This window comes from Sturnus vulgaris, chromosome 20 (assembly GCF_052056855.1).
Source record: "Sturnus vulgaris isolate bStuVul1 chromosome 20, bStuVul1.hap1, whole genome shotgun sequence".
NCBI classification, from domain to species: domain Eukaryota; kingdom Metazoa; phylum Chordata; class Aves; order Passeriformes; family Sturnidae; genus Sturnus; species Sturnus vulgaris.
Genome location: NC_142262.1, coordinates 6,264,159 through 6,282,069, shown reverse-complemented (window position 1 = coordinate 6,282,069; position 17,911 = coordinate 6,264,159). Strand labels below are relative to the sequence as shown.

The 17,911-nt window shown below is 47.3% G+C and overlaps 1 protein-coding gene across 2 annotated transcripts in view; it reads right to left on the bottom strand.

Annotated features, from left to right (window-relative positions):
- Positions 1 to 327: 327 nt before the first annotated feature.
- SLC38A12 (solute carrier family 38 member 12) overlaps positions 328 to 17,911 on the bottom strand; it is a 43,432-nt gene continuing 25,848 nt past the window's right edge. For both annotated transcript variants that reach the window (XM_014878173.2, XM_014878174.2), the window contains exons 9-10: positions 15,576 to 15,669; positions 328 to 3,845 (exon numbers count right to left, since the gene is read on the bottom strand). In XM_014878173.2, the coding sequence (XP_014733659.1) occupies positions 3,085 to 3,845; positions 15,576 to 15,669 (855 nt within the window). In that variant the 3' untranslated portion in view covers positions 328 to 3,084. The remainder of the gene's footprint in view (positions 3,846 to 15,575; positions 15,670 to 17,911) is intronic.

The following is a 17,911-nucleotide window of genomic DNA, read 5'->3' as shown; positions in this document are numbered from 1 at the left end:
GCTGCGCTTTATGGTGATAATAAATTTGCTGGCAGAAACTCCTTTGCAGCCTGAGGCAGCAGAGAAATTCAATTTGTTTGGCTTTAAGTGTAAGGAGCCGTAATTGAGAAGGGAAAAGTACAGATGTTTTAATTGAGTTTGCAGCTAGCACCCAGAGTTACAGTAGGCTAATAGACAAGAGGTGAGGGTCTCCATTAGCCTCTCCACTTGCCATTTCTCCTTGACCTGCAGCCCCATCCGTCATGGCCATCCCCTCCAGGAATAGCTGCTCCGTGCCTAAGCACGAGGACGAAAGGGATGGAAAAAGAAGTCAGATCAAACCAGATGTATAATGTACATTTTATTGGTTTTAATCCCGTTTTTTTAAAACTAATTACAGTCAGGACAAAGCATCATGTGTGAATCTGCAATAACGAATTGTTAGTGCTGATAATGGCCAAATAAAAATAGACTTATTCGTGATGAGTGAGAGAGCTTGTGCCCTGCACCACGGGGTCACCCAGCATCCCCTCAGCCAGTGCTGGCTGCACTGAACCATCCCCTTCCTGCTTTCTCAAGTAATTTTTAAGGCATTGCTATGTCATGTTTTATATGAAAAATGTTCTCTGCTGTAGAGCTTCTTTCTGTTAATCACCCCAATTCTTCGGATATATTTGTTTTGCTGCTGTGCAAGGACAGCAGGTGTCTGGGAATTCATGATTATTTATTTGAGAAGAACTCATGCTCCTTGGGGAGCACAGTCCTTCCCGGTAAGGTACCACGGCAAAGGCAGGGGCTGGAACACAAGCCCTCAGCATCCCATTGCATCCAAAACCTAGATCCAAGCAGGTCTTGGAGGAGCAGCCCCTCAGAAGTCACTGTCAGGCATTGTTGAGGGGGAGAGGGGAACACACAGGCCAGGGAAAAGAAGGCACATCTTTAAATGCAAGAGATGGTAGGAAAGAGGGTGCCAGGCTGGGTTCCCTCCCTCCTGAGAAGGGAGGGTGAAAGGAGATGAAAGAACAGCCCTGTTGCCTGGCTGCAATGAAATGTGAAGGCAAGCGACTGAAATGGGCATGTGGAGGGCAGGGGCTGAGCCAAGGGCCTTGCAACACATGGGCAGCTCAGGGCAGACAGCCCTCAGCCCCTCCATGAACCCACACCTGCACACTCATGCAGAGGAACAGCCCCCTCAGCATCTCCAGCTTCCAAAGGCTCATTTCATCAATGCATTCAATCCTCCTGCCAGCTCTGCCCAGCTCCCAGCTGCCACACAGGTGGCTCCCAGCACAGCTGCCCCATGAATCTGCCCTCCAAACTGCTTCCTAAACAAGACACCAGCACCAGATACCTGTAAAATACCTTCTTAATTTGGTAGTGAAGATGCCACATCAGCTTTCCAGAAGCACTTGGGGATGTTAAACTCACTAGCAAGGGCTGCCAATGCCTGTTTAGGATGAAACTGGAGAGAAGATGAACAGTCTCTCCAAATTCTCTCCAGGCAGCTCGGCAAGGACACAGTGGCGGTGCTCAGGCTTGAGAGGTGCAGGGTTTTGCTTTAAAAGCCATGAAGTGGTTTTATACAGCTCCAGGTACTTGCATATTCCCCCAGGAGGAGCACTTCAGGTCATATGGAAACCAGAAAGTCCTACTTGAAAACAGAGCTTGATTAAAAAGAGCTGCAGTTCAAAGCTTGCTTTAGTGAGCGATGACATTTAATATTGCAGTAAGTGCAGAGGGCAGGAGGATCTGCCATGCACCTGGCTCTGAACCTGCTTTGATAACAGGGGGTTTAGAATAGTTCAGGGGAAAACTTTTAAAGTTCTTCTTTCTGTCAGGAAACCCCATATAATCTGTGCCCCAGAGCTTCTGAACACAGGACCCGGTGACAAAGTGTGGTGTTACAGCGACCACAGTCACCCTAAAAGCAGAGACTCTCCTAGAGCTGCCCAAGGTAGGAGCAGCTCAATTCCAAAAGAAGCAGAGCAGGAGCAGCCCCAAGCCCACCTTAGCCCTGTGTAGAAGGACAAGAGGGTGAATTCAAGCCCAATTTCAGCAGGGTTTCAGGTTTTGCTCCCTTGTTTCGGGAGCTCTGCTGCTGCAGGCAAAGCTGAGCCAGGGCACGGCCGCTTCCTCCTGGCACCGGCTCATTCCCCTGAGTTAACACCCACCTTGTTTCAAGGCTAATTACCCAACGCGGGAGCCGGGAACGCATCAGTGTGCACAGCCAGAGCCTCTCGCGTGTCAGGACTGGGTAATTAGCACCTCCCAGCTCACACCGATCCCAATCCCGGCCGCTGGAGTCAGGGCCTGGCTGCTTGTACCAGCCTCGGGCAAAGCTGAGAAAGGGAGAAGGGCTCTGCCAGTGGAAAGCTCCGCGTCCTGTGCCGGTGCTGATTTCCTTTCCAATGGGAAGAGCTACATCCCTGCATGCAGAGGGGCATTGCTCTGCCCAACCGAGCTGCCACAGAACAGGAGAACAGGATGGAAGCGTGAATGTAAACTCCCAGGCTGGAGAAATCCAGCTCTAAGCAAAAGATCCCCAATCCCAGGCAATGTGCACAAACATGATAATGCTTCTAGAAAAAGAAAATATAACAGCACAAAATTATTTCCTTCTGAATTAGGTCTATTTCCACCCTTATGTTTTCCTTCAGCTGGCACAGGAGGTTGGTCTGAAGTCTCAGCAGAAAGAAGAGACTCAGTTATCCCAAACTCCTGCTGGATTCTGCACAGCACATTCCTGCCTTTGGGAGAAGGGACATTTAGTGATGCAACCAAGGCTGTCTCTCTCCTGTGTGCCGAGACCTGCAGCACACAGAGAACCACAGAGGGACAGACAGAGAACGTGCTGCTCTGACAGAGCCAAAGGCAGGAATGGCTGGACACTGGTTAATGGTGTAGGCTGCCAAGGGCTCAGCCCCAGGGCTTTGTCTGAGAACCAGAACTGTAACAAGGCTGAGTCCACTCCACCCACACCCAAAGTGGGGTGAAGAAAGTCTGTGTCACCATGCAACAGCCTGGAAACTTCCCTTCATATTGCCTCTCCCCCTCACTGCAGAGTTCCAGAGGGGGAGCTGAAATGCTAGAGTCTCTGGAGCTCTATCAGAGCTTTGACTCACTCAGGACAATGTTTGCAGTCACAAACACGAAGCAGGAGAAACCCCAGATGAGCACGAACACAATCCAGAAGCTGTGCCGGAAAGGGGAGAGGTGCTTGTTCACTGTCCCACTGCCGAACACCAGCTGAGTGTCCTTCCGGCTGCAGTACGCCAGGAAAGCTGGGATGAGATACTGGATCCCGTTCCCAGCATAGGCTCCCGTGATCCCCACCAAGGACTCCAGATCGTGGGTGCAGAAAGCCACCAGCACTGGGGGAATCAGCGTGATGGCAGGAAAGACAATCCTGTCCACCACCCACGGGTAGGTGCCCCCCTCTCTGTGGAAAAGGGTCTTCCAGTTGTTGCGCAGGGTCACTGCGATGATGGGGAAATTGGTGCTGATGGTGAAGACCGGGAAGAGGCCCAGGAAGTAGCGAATGAAGGCCACGCTGATGATCTCACAGTTGGTGAAGTTGAGCGTGTACATGTCCATGAGGGTGTCGTTGCGGAAGCAGTAAATGGCAGTGAAGGACAGGAGGCTGTAGAACGCCAGGATCAGGATGTAATCGAGCAGCACGAGCTTGTTGACGTGCTTCTTCTTGGAGATGGGGGTGATGAGGGATGGCAGGGAGTGCTGGCACATGAAGGAGTAGACACAAACCCCGAACAGATTACGGATGCCCGACAGCTGGGCCATGGACGGGTGACCTTCAGCTTGGCCTCTGCTGATGCGGATGAGGGCCAGAATAATCATGAGGATGAAAGCTGGAGAGAGAGAGAACGTCTCAGGTCAAGCCCAGGCTCCCACTCCTCATGACCTCCTCCCACTGCACTGGCAGTCTTGGCACCAGCTCTCTCCTACTATGCAAGAGCATCTCCTTATCTCTTCGATGCACCACCTTATCTGAAGGTGCTACATTAAAGGTGCACAAGAATTTATCATGATTTGCTGTCAATGCCAGGCAGCAGATAAGGGAAATGGGCTCAGGCATCTCCCTCCAGTCTCCTTCCCACAGAGACTCACCCTCCCACCTCCAAGAGCACAGGGCTGTGCTGAGCCCTTCAGAAGCAGAAGGCTGACATGGCTGGTGAACCCTAAGCCCTCAAGGGTTTCAGTCCATGGATGCTTTTGCCACACACACACACACAGGTTAAATACCAGTATTTCAAAAAGGCTTAGAGATGTTTGAGCTCTGACTTGGCTCCAGCCAACCCCAGTAATAGTTCTACAAATTTCCAACTGGACTAATGTTTTCAAGACATCCCCAATGTGCACAGGAGCAGCAGCTATACTAGGAAGCTTTCCTGTCCCTGGGATCTGTCAAGCATGATAGAGCAAGAACTAGCCAGCCATTTCCTGGGCAGGAGGAACAGGCTGTCTGTAGCTAATCCCAGGGTGGAGAAGCCAGTCTGGAAGGGACTAAAGCAGCACTGAAAGACTGCTATTAAAATTCATTGTTTCTAGACACAAAGTCTGCTCGTCTACCCTTCACTTATGTCAGGAAAAAGCCTAACAACATTTTACAAAGCTTATTACAAATAACAACGTGCCAGGGACAAAATGAATTGAGGAGATTGGGCTAATGCCCTTATTACTTTGCGGGTGGAAATTTGAGCCAGAGCAGTTACTGTGAGACTTTCATTCCTAGCATGGCATATAAAAGCAGCAAAAAACTAATTCTGGTGTCACAAAAATTGCATCAACCTGGGAAAGATGATCATCAGCTGCTGGAGTTAACAAGTAATGGGGAGAAAAGGACCTGCCTGGCAGGGCAGCAAGCAGTGAGATTTACAGTCTGGTGCTGCAATGGGTGAGCCACTGTGGCTTGCACAGGGCTGTCCTTGCACCAGTATGAGGCACAGGAACAGAGCTGTGAATTATCAGGTAATGAAAAAATCAACAAAATGCTGAGACAACTACTACAGACAACTTTGAATGTCATTAATATAAATCCAGAGGAATTAAACAGAGCAGTGCAGAGTTCAAGTCCATAGGAGGCTGGCACCAGTGCTAGGAGCTGGGCAGGCTCACCATGGGGTGACAAGATCACGGGCTTGCTCTGTGCCCAGTCCTGCTCCCAATAACAGGCGACTCAAGATGGGAAACTCTGCCAGGGATGGAACTAGGGAAAATAGTTACAGACCAGTTGGTGAATGCTGCCTCTTCTTGTGTTCTGAAGATCAGATTAACCTCACAGAATATTGCCTCCTATATACCCCCAGCACTCTCCAAAACCCTCCTTCAGAAATTCACGTTCTCCTGCAGCAAACAACAGCTCCATGCTGCACCCTTCCCAAGCCACACACTGCATTTCATCCTGTGTTGCCTCAGGAAACCTCTTGCTTCCAACTGTTTTCTAGTGGCAGGGCACGTCTACCAGCCCTCCCCAAACACCGCACTGACAGCAGCACATCCATTCCTTCACGGTACCACGAGGCCAGGTCGTTTTGGGAGTGCTGGGCTCTATTTCCTCCCCCAAGGGCAGTCACAGAGAGCTACGGAAGGCAACAGCTCATTGCACTGGGGGTGTGCAATTCCCCTTGCCTTCACTCAAGCCCAGCAGGTGAGGGGCACTGTGAACAGGGGTACAGTTGTTGTGCCTTCCCCACTGCTCCCCAGAGAGGAGGTGCTTGCCAGCCATATCTGCTCAGCAAGAGATGCAGAAAGAGCTGTGTTCCAGGTGATGTGACACTGCTGCACTCCCTGGGGCTGCACAGGCTACAAGCAAGAGGAAAAGATGCCCTGAGTAATAAGACAGCAGGTTGGGCAGTTCTGGAAATGTGCTGAGACTGTACCTTTCCTTCTCACCTGGGAGAGGTGGTCAGGCTCTGCAGCCCCATCCTGAGCTGGTCCTGTGTCTGGGCTAAGACATGACTCAGAAGTCTCACTCCTCTTCCCCTGCACACTAAACAGTGAATCTTCTCATGCTCTGCTCAACACAGTAGCAAGTGACCTATTTCCATCCCCAAACCCACTCTCACCATTGGCTCAAAGCCCCACTTTCTGCACCAGTGCTAACAGGACCAGGTCAGGGGAATTTTCAGGCAGGTACCCCATCCTTGAAGCATTTCCCACAGACTCTCCTCTGCCCTGACTTGTGCTTTTCTGGCAGGGAACACTGAAGGAACAGAATTTTTTTGGATTCCCTAAATGATGGATGGTCTTTGGCTTAAGTAACTAGAATTTAATACATTTGTTTTTCATTAAATATGCATTTCAGAAATTTATTAGAACTACAAGGAGTGAGGATCCAATACTAAGATCCAAACTAGTTTTGCTTCCAACAAGGCAAGCTCTGCTTCCCCTGCCTGAGCGCTGGTGGTCTGCAGATGCAAGATCCTCGAGAGAAATGGTGCTGGGTAAACTGGAAACCTCCCCTATACAATTCCAGCCTCAGAAAGGACAACAAAAGCCCTGCCCCATGGTTGTTTTCCCTCAGTCCCTGAGGCAGAAGAGTTTCTCACTCCTGGAACTGGACAGCTAAAACACTTGCCTGTCAAATTTATCTGTCTGTCCCTGAGAGGAGGCGAGCCAAAAAATGAAACTCTGAAACCTAGATATGATTTGGATGATAAGTCAAAATGAAAAGAAGATGACAGGCTGATGGACAGGCAGCTTTGAGCAGAAAAGAGGCAGCACAGGATCCTCAGGCACACAAAAAGCTCTCACTCACATCCCCTACCCAGGACAGCAGGCTGAAGGCAGAGTCACACGACACTATTTCATGTCACATCAGCAGTCCAACAGTGTTCCTTCACCACATGGGTCCTGGTGAAGTAAGACATGGATTCACAGAGAAACCCTTGATGGGTTCCTCTCCACACAGAACAGAGAACACAAGCAACGTGTTGCAGGTATGAAACACCTTCAGATCATGATCATCAGCACCCAGAGCCACAAAGCAAGGTCGACAGTGATGGCCCCATGGATGGTTAGTTGGTTACATGAAAAATTTGTTTTAAGCCTTGTTTTATATAAATGCTTAAAAAGCAACCAAGGGTTTTGCTTGTCCTGATTTTTCCACAGTGTTAAATACACTCCAAGCCCCCACACCACAGGCCTGGCAGTTAGCAAGGCACAGAGGCCACTTCTTGTCTCATCTTGTCTCCTCTAGATGTTCAAACATCATTTTTAGTGAAGGATCTAAGGGAGCCTGAGGAAAAAAATAAAGAGGGGCTACGTCATAAAGGAAAATTGTGATGAATCTCATCCCAACCATCCAACTGCCTCTCCTGCAGACTCTCTGCTCTCCTCACTATTTGAAGAACAAATGTTCCTCTCAGATAAAGCAGACCTTGCAGTCAGCTACTGCTGCCTCTCCTGCTTGACTCAGGAGATGTTGATTCAGAGACAGGGAAGTTCTGCTCTGGTTCTTGCAGGTGAAGTAAGGATGAATATGGATGAGCAGACGTCCAAAGTAGTACAGTTTGGGAAATATGGGAGTCTGGGGATATTAAGAAATACATTTTTGTGCATTTTGATAGAAACATAACAGAGCTGCAGAGAAGCAGTGAAGATAATCTAGCCATTCTGAGTTTAAGGATCGTTTTACAGAGTCAGAGAAAACACCTCTGTAAATGAAAAATGGTGTTTGTACATGAGCTTCATCTCTCTGCAGAAAGGCTATTGCAGAACAGAAAATAAGTCCAAGCCTCAGACACATTTTTTTCCCCTGTCATGGTAGGTTCCTGCAAGATCAGATACTCAGAATGAGCTGCTGATTTAACTCCCCCTTGCATCCCTGCAAGACATGGTATTTGCGAGACGTTCACATCTTCTCCAGCCCTGTCCCTACTCCCGTTCCTCCTTCTACAAGGAAAGCCTGGAGAGAACATCACCACATGTGCCTGCCACCCCTTGCAGGGAGCAGAGAGGCAGTGGTGTGCAGCCACCCCACGCCTGGCTGCTCCCCTACCCCCCAGCCATTTGTCTGAGCTGGTGCCATGACACGTTTGTGGCAGGGCCATCCGTCACTGCAGCTGAGGGTGTGACAGAGCTTTCCTGTCCAAGCAGAGAATCAATATGCCAGGAAATAATGATAATGGATCACCCTATCCCAACACACACCACTTCCTTCCCTTTTCGTACATTAAGCAGCATGATGGATTCCAAGAGGAAGATGTTTTCAGGAGCTTCCTAAACTCAGTCTCTTTGGAAAGGAGAAGATTTCTCCCCACCTCAATCCTGTATTGAGTCAAAACACAGCAGGCCACTCTTAAACAGAGGAGCAGATCTCATTTAGTTTAACATTAGGCAGCTCTGTCATAGAAAGGGTACAAAAACAGAAGCATCTGCTCTGTACACACTGAACGGGCCAGGAACACGTCAAGACAGTCCTACCTTCTGCATCCCCACCTGACACTTGTGCTGTCTACTTCCCTGCTGATGTCTTTCTAGGATGTTGGTGCCCCTTCTCAGAGCCAGCTGCCTTCCAGCAGTGATGTGGGCAAGCTGAAGAGCCCACTGCAACTCTGCAACCACCAGGCATTCTGGATCCTGTGGCATTTGAAGTATTAAAGCACAGCTGGAGTCCAACATGCTGGCAGGACAAAGTATCTGAAATTAAGACATTGATTTTTAAATTTAAAACTCATTTAGCTAGTTTCTCTTGCAGAAGCTATATCCTGCCACTTGTTCATGACCTCCAGCTCTCCACAAACTCCAGAACAGCAAGTGATTAACTTCCCCAACCTTCAGGGGGGGTTTCTATATGAATTGACAGTAAAGAGGTAACATGAAAACCAGGTTTTGCTCCATTAGATATGGGAGCTGGAGTAGTTAAGGATCGGATTTGACATTCACAGAGCCTAAAACACCATCTCTAGGAAGATGAAGGATTTATGAGTGCAGAGGCTGTGGGGAAGCAAGATGGATATGTTCACAGAAGACAGCAAGTCTCTGGAGAGAAACGTCAGAAGAAAAGAGGAAGGAAATTACTTCCAAGAAGAAAGATATGAGCAAAAGTTGTGGAACATCACTGTGGCTCCTTCCTCTAATGGAGAGCAGGGACTTGTCTGGACAGTGTTACCATCCCTGCCCTAAAGCCTGAGGCAGGGTCCACATGGCAGGGGACTGTTGCTCATACACAGAAGTGTGACACAGCTTACCAAGATGGCAAGAAAAAGCCTCTCAGGCACCTCCACTCCCCCGGGCCTGGCTTGCTCCTGCTGCAGCCAACTCAGACACAACTGCCTTGGGCCAGCTGGAGGCCCTTTTCCTCACAAAGGGAAGTTCCATTTAAAAAGTACTACCAGGACTTTTTGGCAGCCAAAAGCAGTTCAGTGGAGCTTCTTTGCTCTAAGAGCATAATTTCCCTGCTTTTCTTCATCAGGCTTGCAATACCATAACCAAGATTTACAAGTAGCTTCCCCAACTGTGGCAACAACACCCGCCATGAAACCAGCATAGCTGCCCCATCTCAGCTGGTCCCACAGACATCTGAACACCAGCAACAGTCCACAGGAGAAGCATGGCCTTGCACTCAGGCATTTATCACATGCCTTTTCTCAACATATGGGAAGGAAAGCAGCCAGTGAGGCTTGTTTGCTTCTGGGGGAAAATTACTCGTGTAGTTTATGGTCCTCTGTCTGCCGGTCACCTTTGGCAGAAGAGCCATAAAACTTCTGCAACCAGGACTCTGCTCTCAGCTCTACTGCTGGCTTGGCCTATTAGCTCTGTCCATGCCATAGTTTACTCTTCTGAGAGAAGGGAATAATACACACCTTGTTGTCACTGTGAGCCCAAACTAAAGCTTTGCATGCTTTGGAAAGCACAGGCTGCACAACACCCATGTCCCACGACATCCAGGTGCTCTGCAGACTTAGCCACATCTTGCCTATCCTGCCTTGGGCCCTACACAGCAAAGTTTTTTATCATCTTGTTCCACCAACATCCACTCTGAACAGAAAGCAGCTTTTCATGCCACAGCACCACTCTGAAAACCTGCATGGGCACTGTCATCCAGACCCTTCTGCAGGGTTGAATGTGCCCTTACATTTCCAGCTCCCCTTCTTCAGCTCTCAGCCTATCAGTGTCTCCTGCTGCCCGAATAAAGTGCTCTTTTCATCAGCTCCTCAGGCAGGATCTCAGTCCACCACTGCAAATCACTCTCCATCTGTGTCTGAAGCTCACAAGGCTCTTTCTCTCAGACAGGCACTGCTTCACCCCATTGCCCCCCACAAACAGCACTGAAATGAGCTCCTCAGCCGACAATTACAAAAGCAGGCATGACAGACGCAGAGCATTTTAACTAACTCTTCATAAATATATTCACTTCTCTTAGTGAATTATTTACCCTGGGCTCTGGCAGCAGCTTCATCTGCTCCAAAAGGGATATAAGAACATGAAGTAACTTTGTTGAAGCAGCTTGTCAGAATGAACATGCAACAGTGTCCTGATTTACAGTCCAATTCCCTCATCCTCCTGCAGTGTTAAAGGAGAGAGGTAGAGATCACAATGATCCCTTCCTTAAGCTATTTGCAGGAAGCTCAATTTCTTATGTGAAAAGAGGCCACTCACCTTGAGGACTGTAGCCACTGGCAGACTAATTTCTCAGCAGGGGACTGGAAATGCAGGACTTCAGATAACTGTCACCCCCTCCTAAATCAGCCTCCTGTGTAATTCTCAGTCTCAGCACTTGAAGGGATGTAGCACAGTGACTCCAGGTTTCTGCAGCCACTCCACTCCAGCACAGATAGTTCTGCTGCTAACGATAGCAGTGACAGTTACCTTAGACTGCTCGTCTGAGATGGTCTGAGACCAGATCTCTGCAGAGCAATGCTGCAAACAGCAGGGCTCAAGTGGAAAGATCAGAACTACCAGAGAAGCCACCAGATACAGAAAGTCAGCCCTACTAGCACACTCTGGACAGCCCTTTCCTAGTTTCTGCCCCAAAGCCTTCTACCGAGTATCCTGGAAGAGAATGGGATGGAGAAAAGAAGGGTTTAACATAGACTTCCCAGAAATTCTTGTCTGCTTCCCCTCCATCTTATTGGCCAGGGGAAAGAGCTGGAGTAGAGATTTTATTCCTGAGCATGTAATTGTGAGATCATCGTTTGGGAAGAGCTGGGAAGGCTCTGTCTCAAGGGCTGCATTTACTTGAATAGATGTGCTGTGATCCAACAGGGAGAGAGAACTGAGCCTGAACCAAACCCAGAAGTTTATTACTTTATAAACCATCTCTTCATTAAAATACAATACTTTCTAATAACTACAATACAGCATCATGAGCAGCACACAGAGCACAGGCCCCATGTGGGAGCTGTCTGGGAACATTTGGCAGAGACAATTTAATAATAGCAGCAATAATCATGCTACCAATGTCTTTAGAGCCAGCAGTCCTCACCTATAGAGCTGGACATCTCGAGCTGCAACAGGCTGCAATTAATCGGGTTAGCTGCTTAATACACAATAGCCCAATGTTTGCTGCTCAGCTCCACCAAGCTTTGTCCTTTTGTTATCTTTCCTAATCCATATCCTATCCCATGATGCTGCTAGACAGTTATTATCCAATATTATCCAATAATAAAAAGGTAAGGCTGTGCCCCAGTGAGCTGTATTCCCTCTGCTGTGAGAGCTGCATGGGAGTTGCTGGGCTCACTCCCTCTTGCTGGGCCATGCCCTTCAGCACCTCACCCCTAACAGTACCCACTTGATCAGGATTGAAGAAATGAGAGGGAAAAAAACCAGCTAGATAAGCAAGTCTCTTTAGAGAGCAATCCATCACCACCATAGATTTAAATCCTCCAGGAAGAAAAAAATAAAAAGTCTGAAATCCAAACAGCAGAATTGGAAATATCAACAGCTCTAAATTTATTGATGGCTTAGTTGGTTTAGCCTTCTGCAAAAAGTCCTGCTCCAATAACTTTGTAAGAGACCTGGAAACAGGCTCAAAAACTGGTAAAGGAATTGACCTAGTAACAGCTCTACACTTTCCTGAGGCTGAGATGGAAGAGAGCTGAAAGGAAGGAAGGAATTACACTTTGGGAAGGACCCTCCTCACCACATAGGAACAATTTGTACTCACATGGCCCCAGTGCTGGGTGAGCTAACAAGGTTCTAACCACAAATCAAAATAAGGCTTCAATGAAGGCACTATTGTCAGGATTTAAACCTAATTATTTTCATGACTGGCCCTTTCTTCAGGGAAGCTCAGCAGGCAGGCTCCCTGTTACACCCCTTAGGGTACCTCTGCTTCATCTCCCAAGGCAGCTCAGTACCTGCAAAAGGCTGACAAAGCAGTATAAGGAGCTTCTGCATTGAGAAAGTGATGAGAACTTGGGTAGGCAAAGCCTTACTCATCTGCCAGCTCCTGGAGACCAGAGATCTCTAAGCAAGGATAAGGCCAGCAGTTCAAGCACCAACTGCTGCATTGAATTTAACCACTGGCACTCACCAATGCCAAGTGACAATCAGATCTGCAGCCAGGTGTGTAAGCTGCTACTCTTCAGAAGACTGGCAACAGCTCGATTCCTCTGGAAGCCATCTCTGCCACCAGCCCCACTCCACCTGGAGACACAGATCCACCCTCTGTGCTCCCATCAGTCCTGGCAGGGAAGTGCCTTGCCATGCCAGCCTTCTTTCCAGATGAGCTGTCCATGATCAAAAGGCCCAGACAAGGAGAGCCCATCTGTCTGGGCTCTCTAGCAGCACAGTACTTGGGCTTGCAAGCTCCTCCTTCAACTTTCTCCTTTTAGAGGCTTCAGAGGTGCCTGTCCTGGCTTAGTCCCCTATCCTGGGAGGATGCCAGATAAATAGCTGATCCCTGGAACATCTCCACATTCTTTGAACTGGCCCATTTTTAATTTCCAGCTCAGATCCAAGTGTTTAAGCCTATTTTTCAGAGAGAGAATGAATTTTTTTTTTTTTTATCTGGGAGGTGTGGAATGAGATTGCTGTAGGCTTTGATAGCCAATGTGCTGCTTGTGATGAGCACAGGGCTCTGGAAGAGGCTGGTGACATTTGATTATCACTTAGATCAGGAAAAAGAGGGAAAGCAACTTTCAAAGGCAAGGCTGACACTGTTACAAACACCAGCAGAAATGACCTTCACACACAGCTAGCTCTCCCTGCTGCCAAGAACCATCCTCTCAGCTGCTATCATCTGAATCACCAGTACACCTGAGGCAGTGCTGCTTTACATCAGCCTCTTCTACTCTGAAATCCAGGGACTTTCCACTGGGCTGGAGAGAAGAATGTGTGGTGGGTCCTGTGGGAAGCACACTGCAAAGTCTGTACTGACCTCCCAGCTCAGGGAGGCTTCATTTTATCAAATAATGATGCAAAGCATGGGTCAGATTCCCATCCCCACCAAGCCAATGAGCACAGGTAAGCTGGATAAGGTTTTATTTCCCCCCACACAATAAACAGGTAGGTGGGAAGCTGCAGTGTTGCTCTGCTGCTCAGAGTGTTTTACAGAACCACCCTCAACACCACATGGCTAAAACCAACCCAAAGAAGGTGAAGGAAAGGCACAGCTTACACCAGGACAAAGAGTTCACATCTGGCCATTGGCATGCAGGCAGGAAAAGTCCAGACAACCACAAAACACTGCCCAAGACCATTCTTTAGGATCTAAGCTCTGTAAACACCAACCTGTGTTTAACTCACAGCCCTGCTTTTGGAGGAGGTGACAGCAGTTATGTGAGGACATGGGAGAAGCCAGTTTGGCAAATCTCAGCAGTATGGGATTGATCCTTACTCTGGGATCTGCAGCAGGAGCTTTTCTCTGCTCCCTGCATCACATGGCTTTTTGACAAATTGTCTTTCCCAATAAATCTATCCCTCATTGTACACATACGGAATCCATTCTTCTAAGTAGCCACTGAGGTACTGTCAGGGTCATTAACTATCATTATCTGGGGCAGCTGTTCCCCAGCGTGCTGACGCAGGAATCAATCAGGCTAAAGTATTAATTTCCCCTACACTTCTCCAAACACTGCCTTTATCCCTCTCCATCAAGCCATGAAAGAGAGGAACAGTTCTGCCATCATGCCAAGGTTCAGCAATCCTCATACTGGAAGGAGCTGGCTAAAGGGAAATCAACGGCAGATGAGGCAGGCATCAGACTCACAGAGACAGGAATGAGGTCTGACTGATGTCTTTACCAGGAAAGAGAAGGCAGGGTGATTGGAATCAGGCCAGTCAGCTGAGCAGAGATCACTCTTACAAAGAAAAAAAAAAAAGAAGAAAAAAAACCCAAAAAAACCCATGTCAAACTTTCTCATTTCCTTTAGTATCCCTTAATGTGATAACCTCTTTCTCTGAAGAATGGGAGTGCTTTCATACCTTTCATGTGCTCAGACAACAAAGGAGAAAAACAGGCATTCAGGATTTTCACACCATCCAAAGTCAGGATTTATTAACTCAAACTGTTCAACATCTGAGACTTGAGAGCTTAAAATCCAACTTAATTTTCCTGGGTGTCAACTGCTTAACCCTGTCTCAGGAATTCTCTAGAACAGAGGATCTCTATTCCTCTGCAGTGACTGCCAGTCACCTCCAAACAGGATGAACTCACAGAGAAGGAACAATACCCAACTGCAGTCTGGTCAAGAGTATGGGTGTAATGGGAAATAGTTAGAGAAGCAGCTTTTCTTCTTATTCCAGTGATAGGTATAAGCAGAGCTAATTCTGTGTCTGAATAGTCTGGATTCACACACCAGGAGACTGTTAACCAGCAGAAATGCTGGTTATTAACCTGCAGAAATGCTTTTTATTAGCCTTGAGTATCAGTCACTCTGTCTAGGTGACATAAAAATAGACAAACCTGAACATAAACCTTCACAACCCACACACACCTCTCAGCCTTTAAGGGCACATACACACACAAGCCAGACGTGAGGCAGCTGCATCTTTGAATGACAAAGGCATTGGGAAAAAAAAAAAAAAAAGGAGTGATGTCTTATGCCTCTTAAGGGAATGATCTGTCTTCCCAGAAGTTCTTGACAATATTTTGAAAGAACTCATGGGAGCAGGACTTCCCAAGGACAATGCATATTGGTTTGGGGATTTCCAATGCAGCACATCCTACCATAAAGGAAGACCGAGGAAAATAAATGCAAGCAGATGATAAAACTAAGGGGGGAAAGTCTGACAGAAATGCCTTTTTTTCCTCAGATCAAAGCAAAGATTGTCCAAAATCTGCTGTGCATATGCTGTGAGAATGAGAAACTTCCAACTGGTGAGTATCACAGCCAGCACCCAGACAGGAAACTCTGCCCAACCTCTTCTGCCCCTCACACAAACCAGACTAAAACCTCATTTACTAGCCATGTCTAATTGAGAACAATTTGTTTTGTTTTAATCAGAAACTTCATCTTAGACTAAAACCTTTCTCCTCAAAAACTTATTAGTCTTGCACAATTGTCCTCAAAGATGTTGCTTTGACAAGCACTTGCTTCCAAACAAGAAGATCTTGCCAAAGAGAAGCGTCAGTGGCATGACTCAGGTTCCATTAATGGTAAAGAGGTGGCCAAGCCCCTGCCAAGACTCACCTATCCATCTCATGAGGGACGTCATGATTTGAAGATACTTGGTCTTCTGCACATTGAAGAAGGTGAAAGGACCCAAGAGGAGCGTGAATGCTGCCTGGAAGGACAACAAAATCACATATTAGATTAAAAACCAGAAATTCTGCCAGCGAGATGAATTTATCAGAAGAACAAAGCTTGTATTGAAAGTTCACCTCCAGACACGCCTGTTTGTCATGAAGCTTTCTTTGTTGCTTAATTTTACAGCTAAGTTGGCTGAGACACAAGGGGGTCAAGTAAGCTGCTGGGTATCAGAGAACATGCCTGGGGAAGAAGTAGAGCTCAGGATCTCTTGGCTCTCAGCCGTTTGCTATCACTGCTATAGCACTCCTTTACTGACACATTTCAGTAAAAGCTCCCAGTGCAGCCTTACAGAATATTAAATATTAAACTGTGGCCTCTTTGCCCAAGTACATGCTCAGTTTACGTATGAATAGCAATAGCCCTCACCAGTCTGCTCCCATTAACATTGATGGGGTGGCTTCGGGGTATCCCAGGCTCCACAGCAATGGAGCCACGTCTGCCTGGAGCTTTTTTCCCCCATGCTTTAAAAGTCGCCTGTGTAAAACATAGAGGGCTTTTCATACAGGTAAAAACAGATAGGGGAAGCTACAGTGTAATGGTTCAGCTCTTGGAAGCTGAAAACCTGTGTAAAGTGAGGGAAAAAGTCATCAAAGAGATATTCATAATAGAGAACTTAATTCAATGTGGAAAGTAAAGGTTCTTCAATGAAGAACTTCCTCACTACCCTCTTGGATTAAGAGACCTGTGTTTCATAGAATCACAGAATGGTTTGGGTTGGAAAGGACCTTGAAGACAATCTCATTCCAATCTCCAGGGATGGGGCAAATTAAACTGGGGTATACTGCAGCACCAGTCTGTTGCATATCTTCCAGCTGGGCTGCAAAATACATCCAACAAAGATCCATCCTAGAAATCTGGACTCTACAGCTTCCCATGAGAGTTTCTCCCAGCACTTCCTAGAGCACACAAAGCAACCATGCTATCAGCCTGTGCCCAGAGGTGACATGTCCTGTGCAGCACTGTCACCTCTGCTCGGGCACAAAGCAACACTCAAGCCTCACCTACTCCAGAGAGAAGAGAAAAGGCTCCACTGCAAGAAAAAAACAGACCCTGGCTGCAGTCTAAACACAGATGAGAGAAGCTACTTGTAAGAGACAAAATGCGTGTTAGAGAGCCCTGCCTGTCCTCCATGGGATGGCATTGGTTAGCAATACACTAACAGGTTCAAATGCTGTAAGCAGGCAGTGCTTAGAAAGCCACAGCACATACAGCATAGGTTTATAGAGCATCCCAAAGAGATTTTTAAAGACAAATATTCAACATTAATATTTACACATTGCTCTTTTCCATGACTTCTTAACACAGTTCAAGAAAAGGTGCCACCAGAAGCGAAGAACTGGGACTCAAAGGGGCAGGTCTGCTAAGCCTCAAGGTCTCTGTCAGCCCCAACAGAGTCAGGACAGAACAGAATCCAAGCTATTTTAAGACTAGCACAACCCCAAGAAACCTTTTTTGAGACAGTTTCAGAATATCTGCAAGGCAAATTGGAAATGCCTCACATCACAAGTATTCTCAGGTGATGAAAGTAAACCCAGAAGGGGAGCAGGGGAGAGAACCCTTGGTTTGACATGTTGCTTTGTGGGGATATATTCTGATCTGAGACCATTGCTTACACCAAGTCTTGCTTTTACTGCTCAGATTAAAAAAAGGGCAGGAAACATGCACAGAATTCAGAAGCAATTTGTGAAGCAATTGATGGTTGTTGGAGGAAATGCTGAAATCACACAGAACATGACGCCACAGGCATAACTGGCAAGACTAAGAGCCAAATCAGGTTTAACAGTTATGGGACTTGAGGTTTTAACATAGAAGCAAACCAGTCAGTTATAAACCTTTCTTTACTCCTTTCCCTCTTTTTCCTTTCTTCTAATTGGGACCTTAACTCTACTCTCCTGCCCACTAGGGACTGCCACTCCATCCTAGAGCAGTGCACAGACTAAATAAACCTTTGACTAAATAGTGATGTAGGGTAAGGCCCCGAAGCAAACAAAAATTGACATCAACTGTCTTACTGACAAGTATTCTTGAATTTGTGACTAATCTCTTCCAATTTTCTCTCCCAACACTGCTCAACACAGCCTCCCTTCAAATCACTTTATAGCTCCTGCGTCAGAAAGCACTGAACACAGAGAGATGAACTAAGGATGTGCTAATTAAGGAACAGGTGTCTGTTGCAAATGAGAATGCTCCAGAACCAATTGGCAAAACAGCCCCTC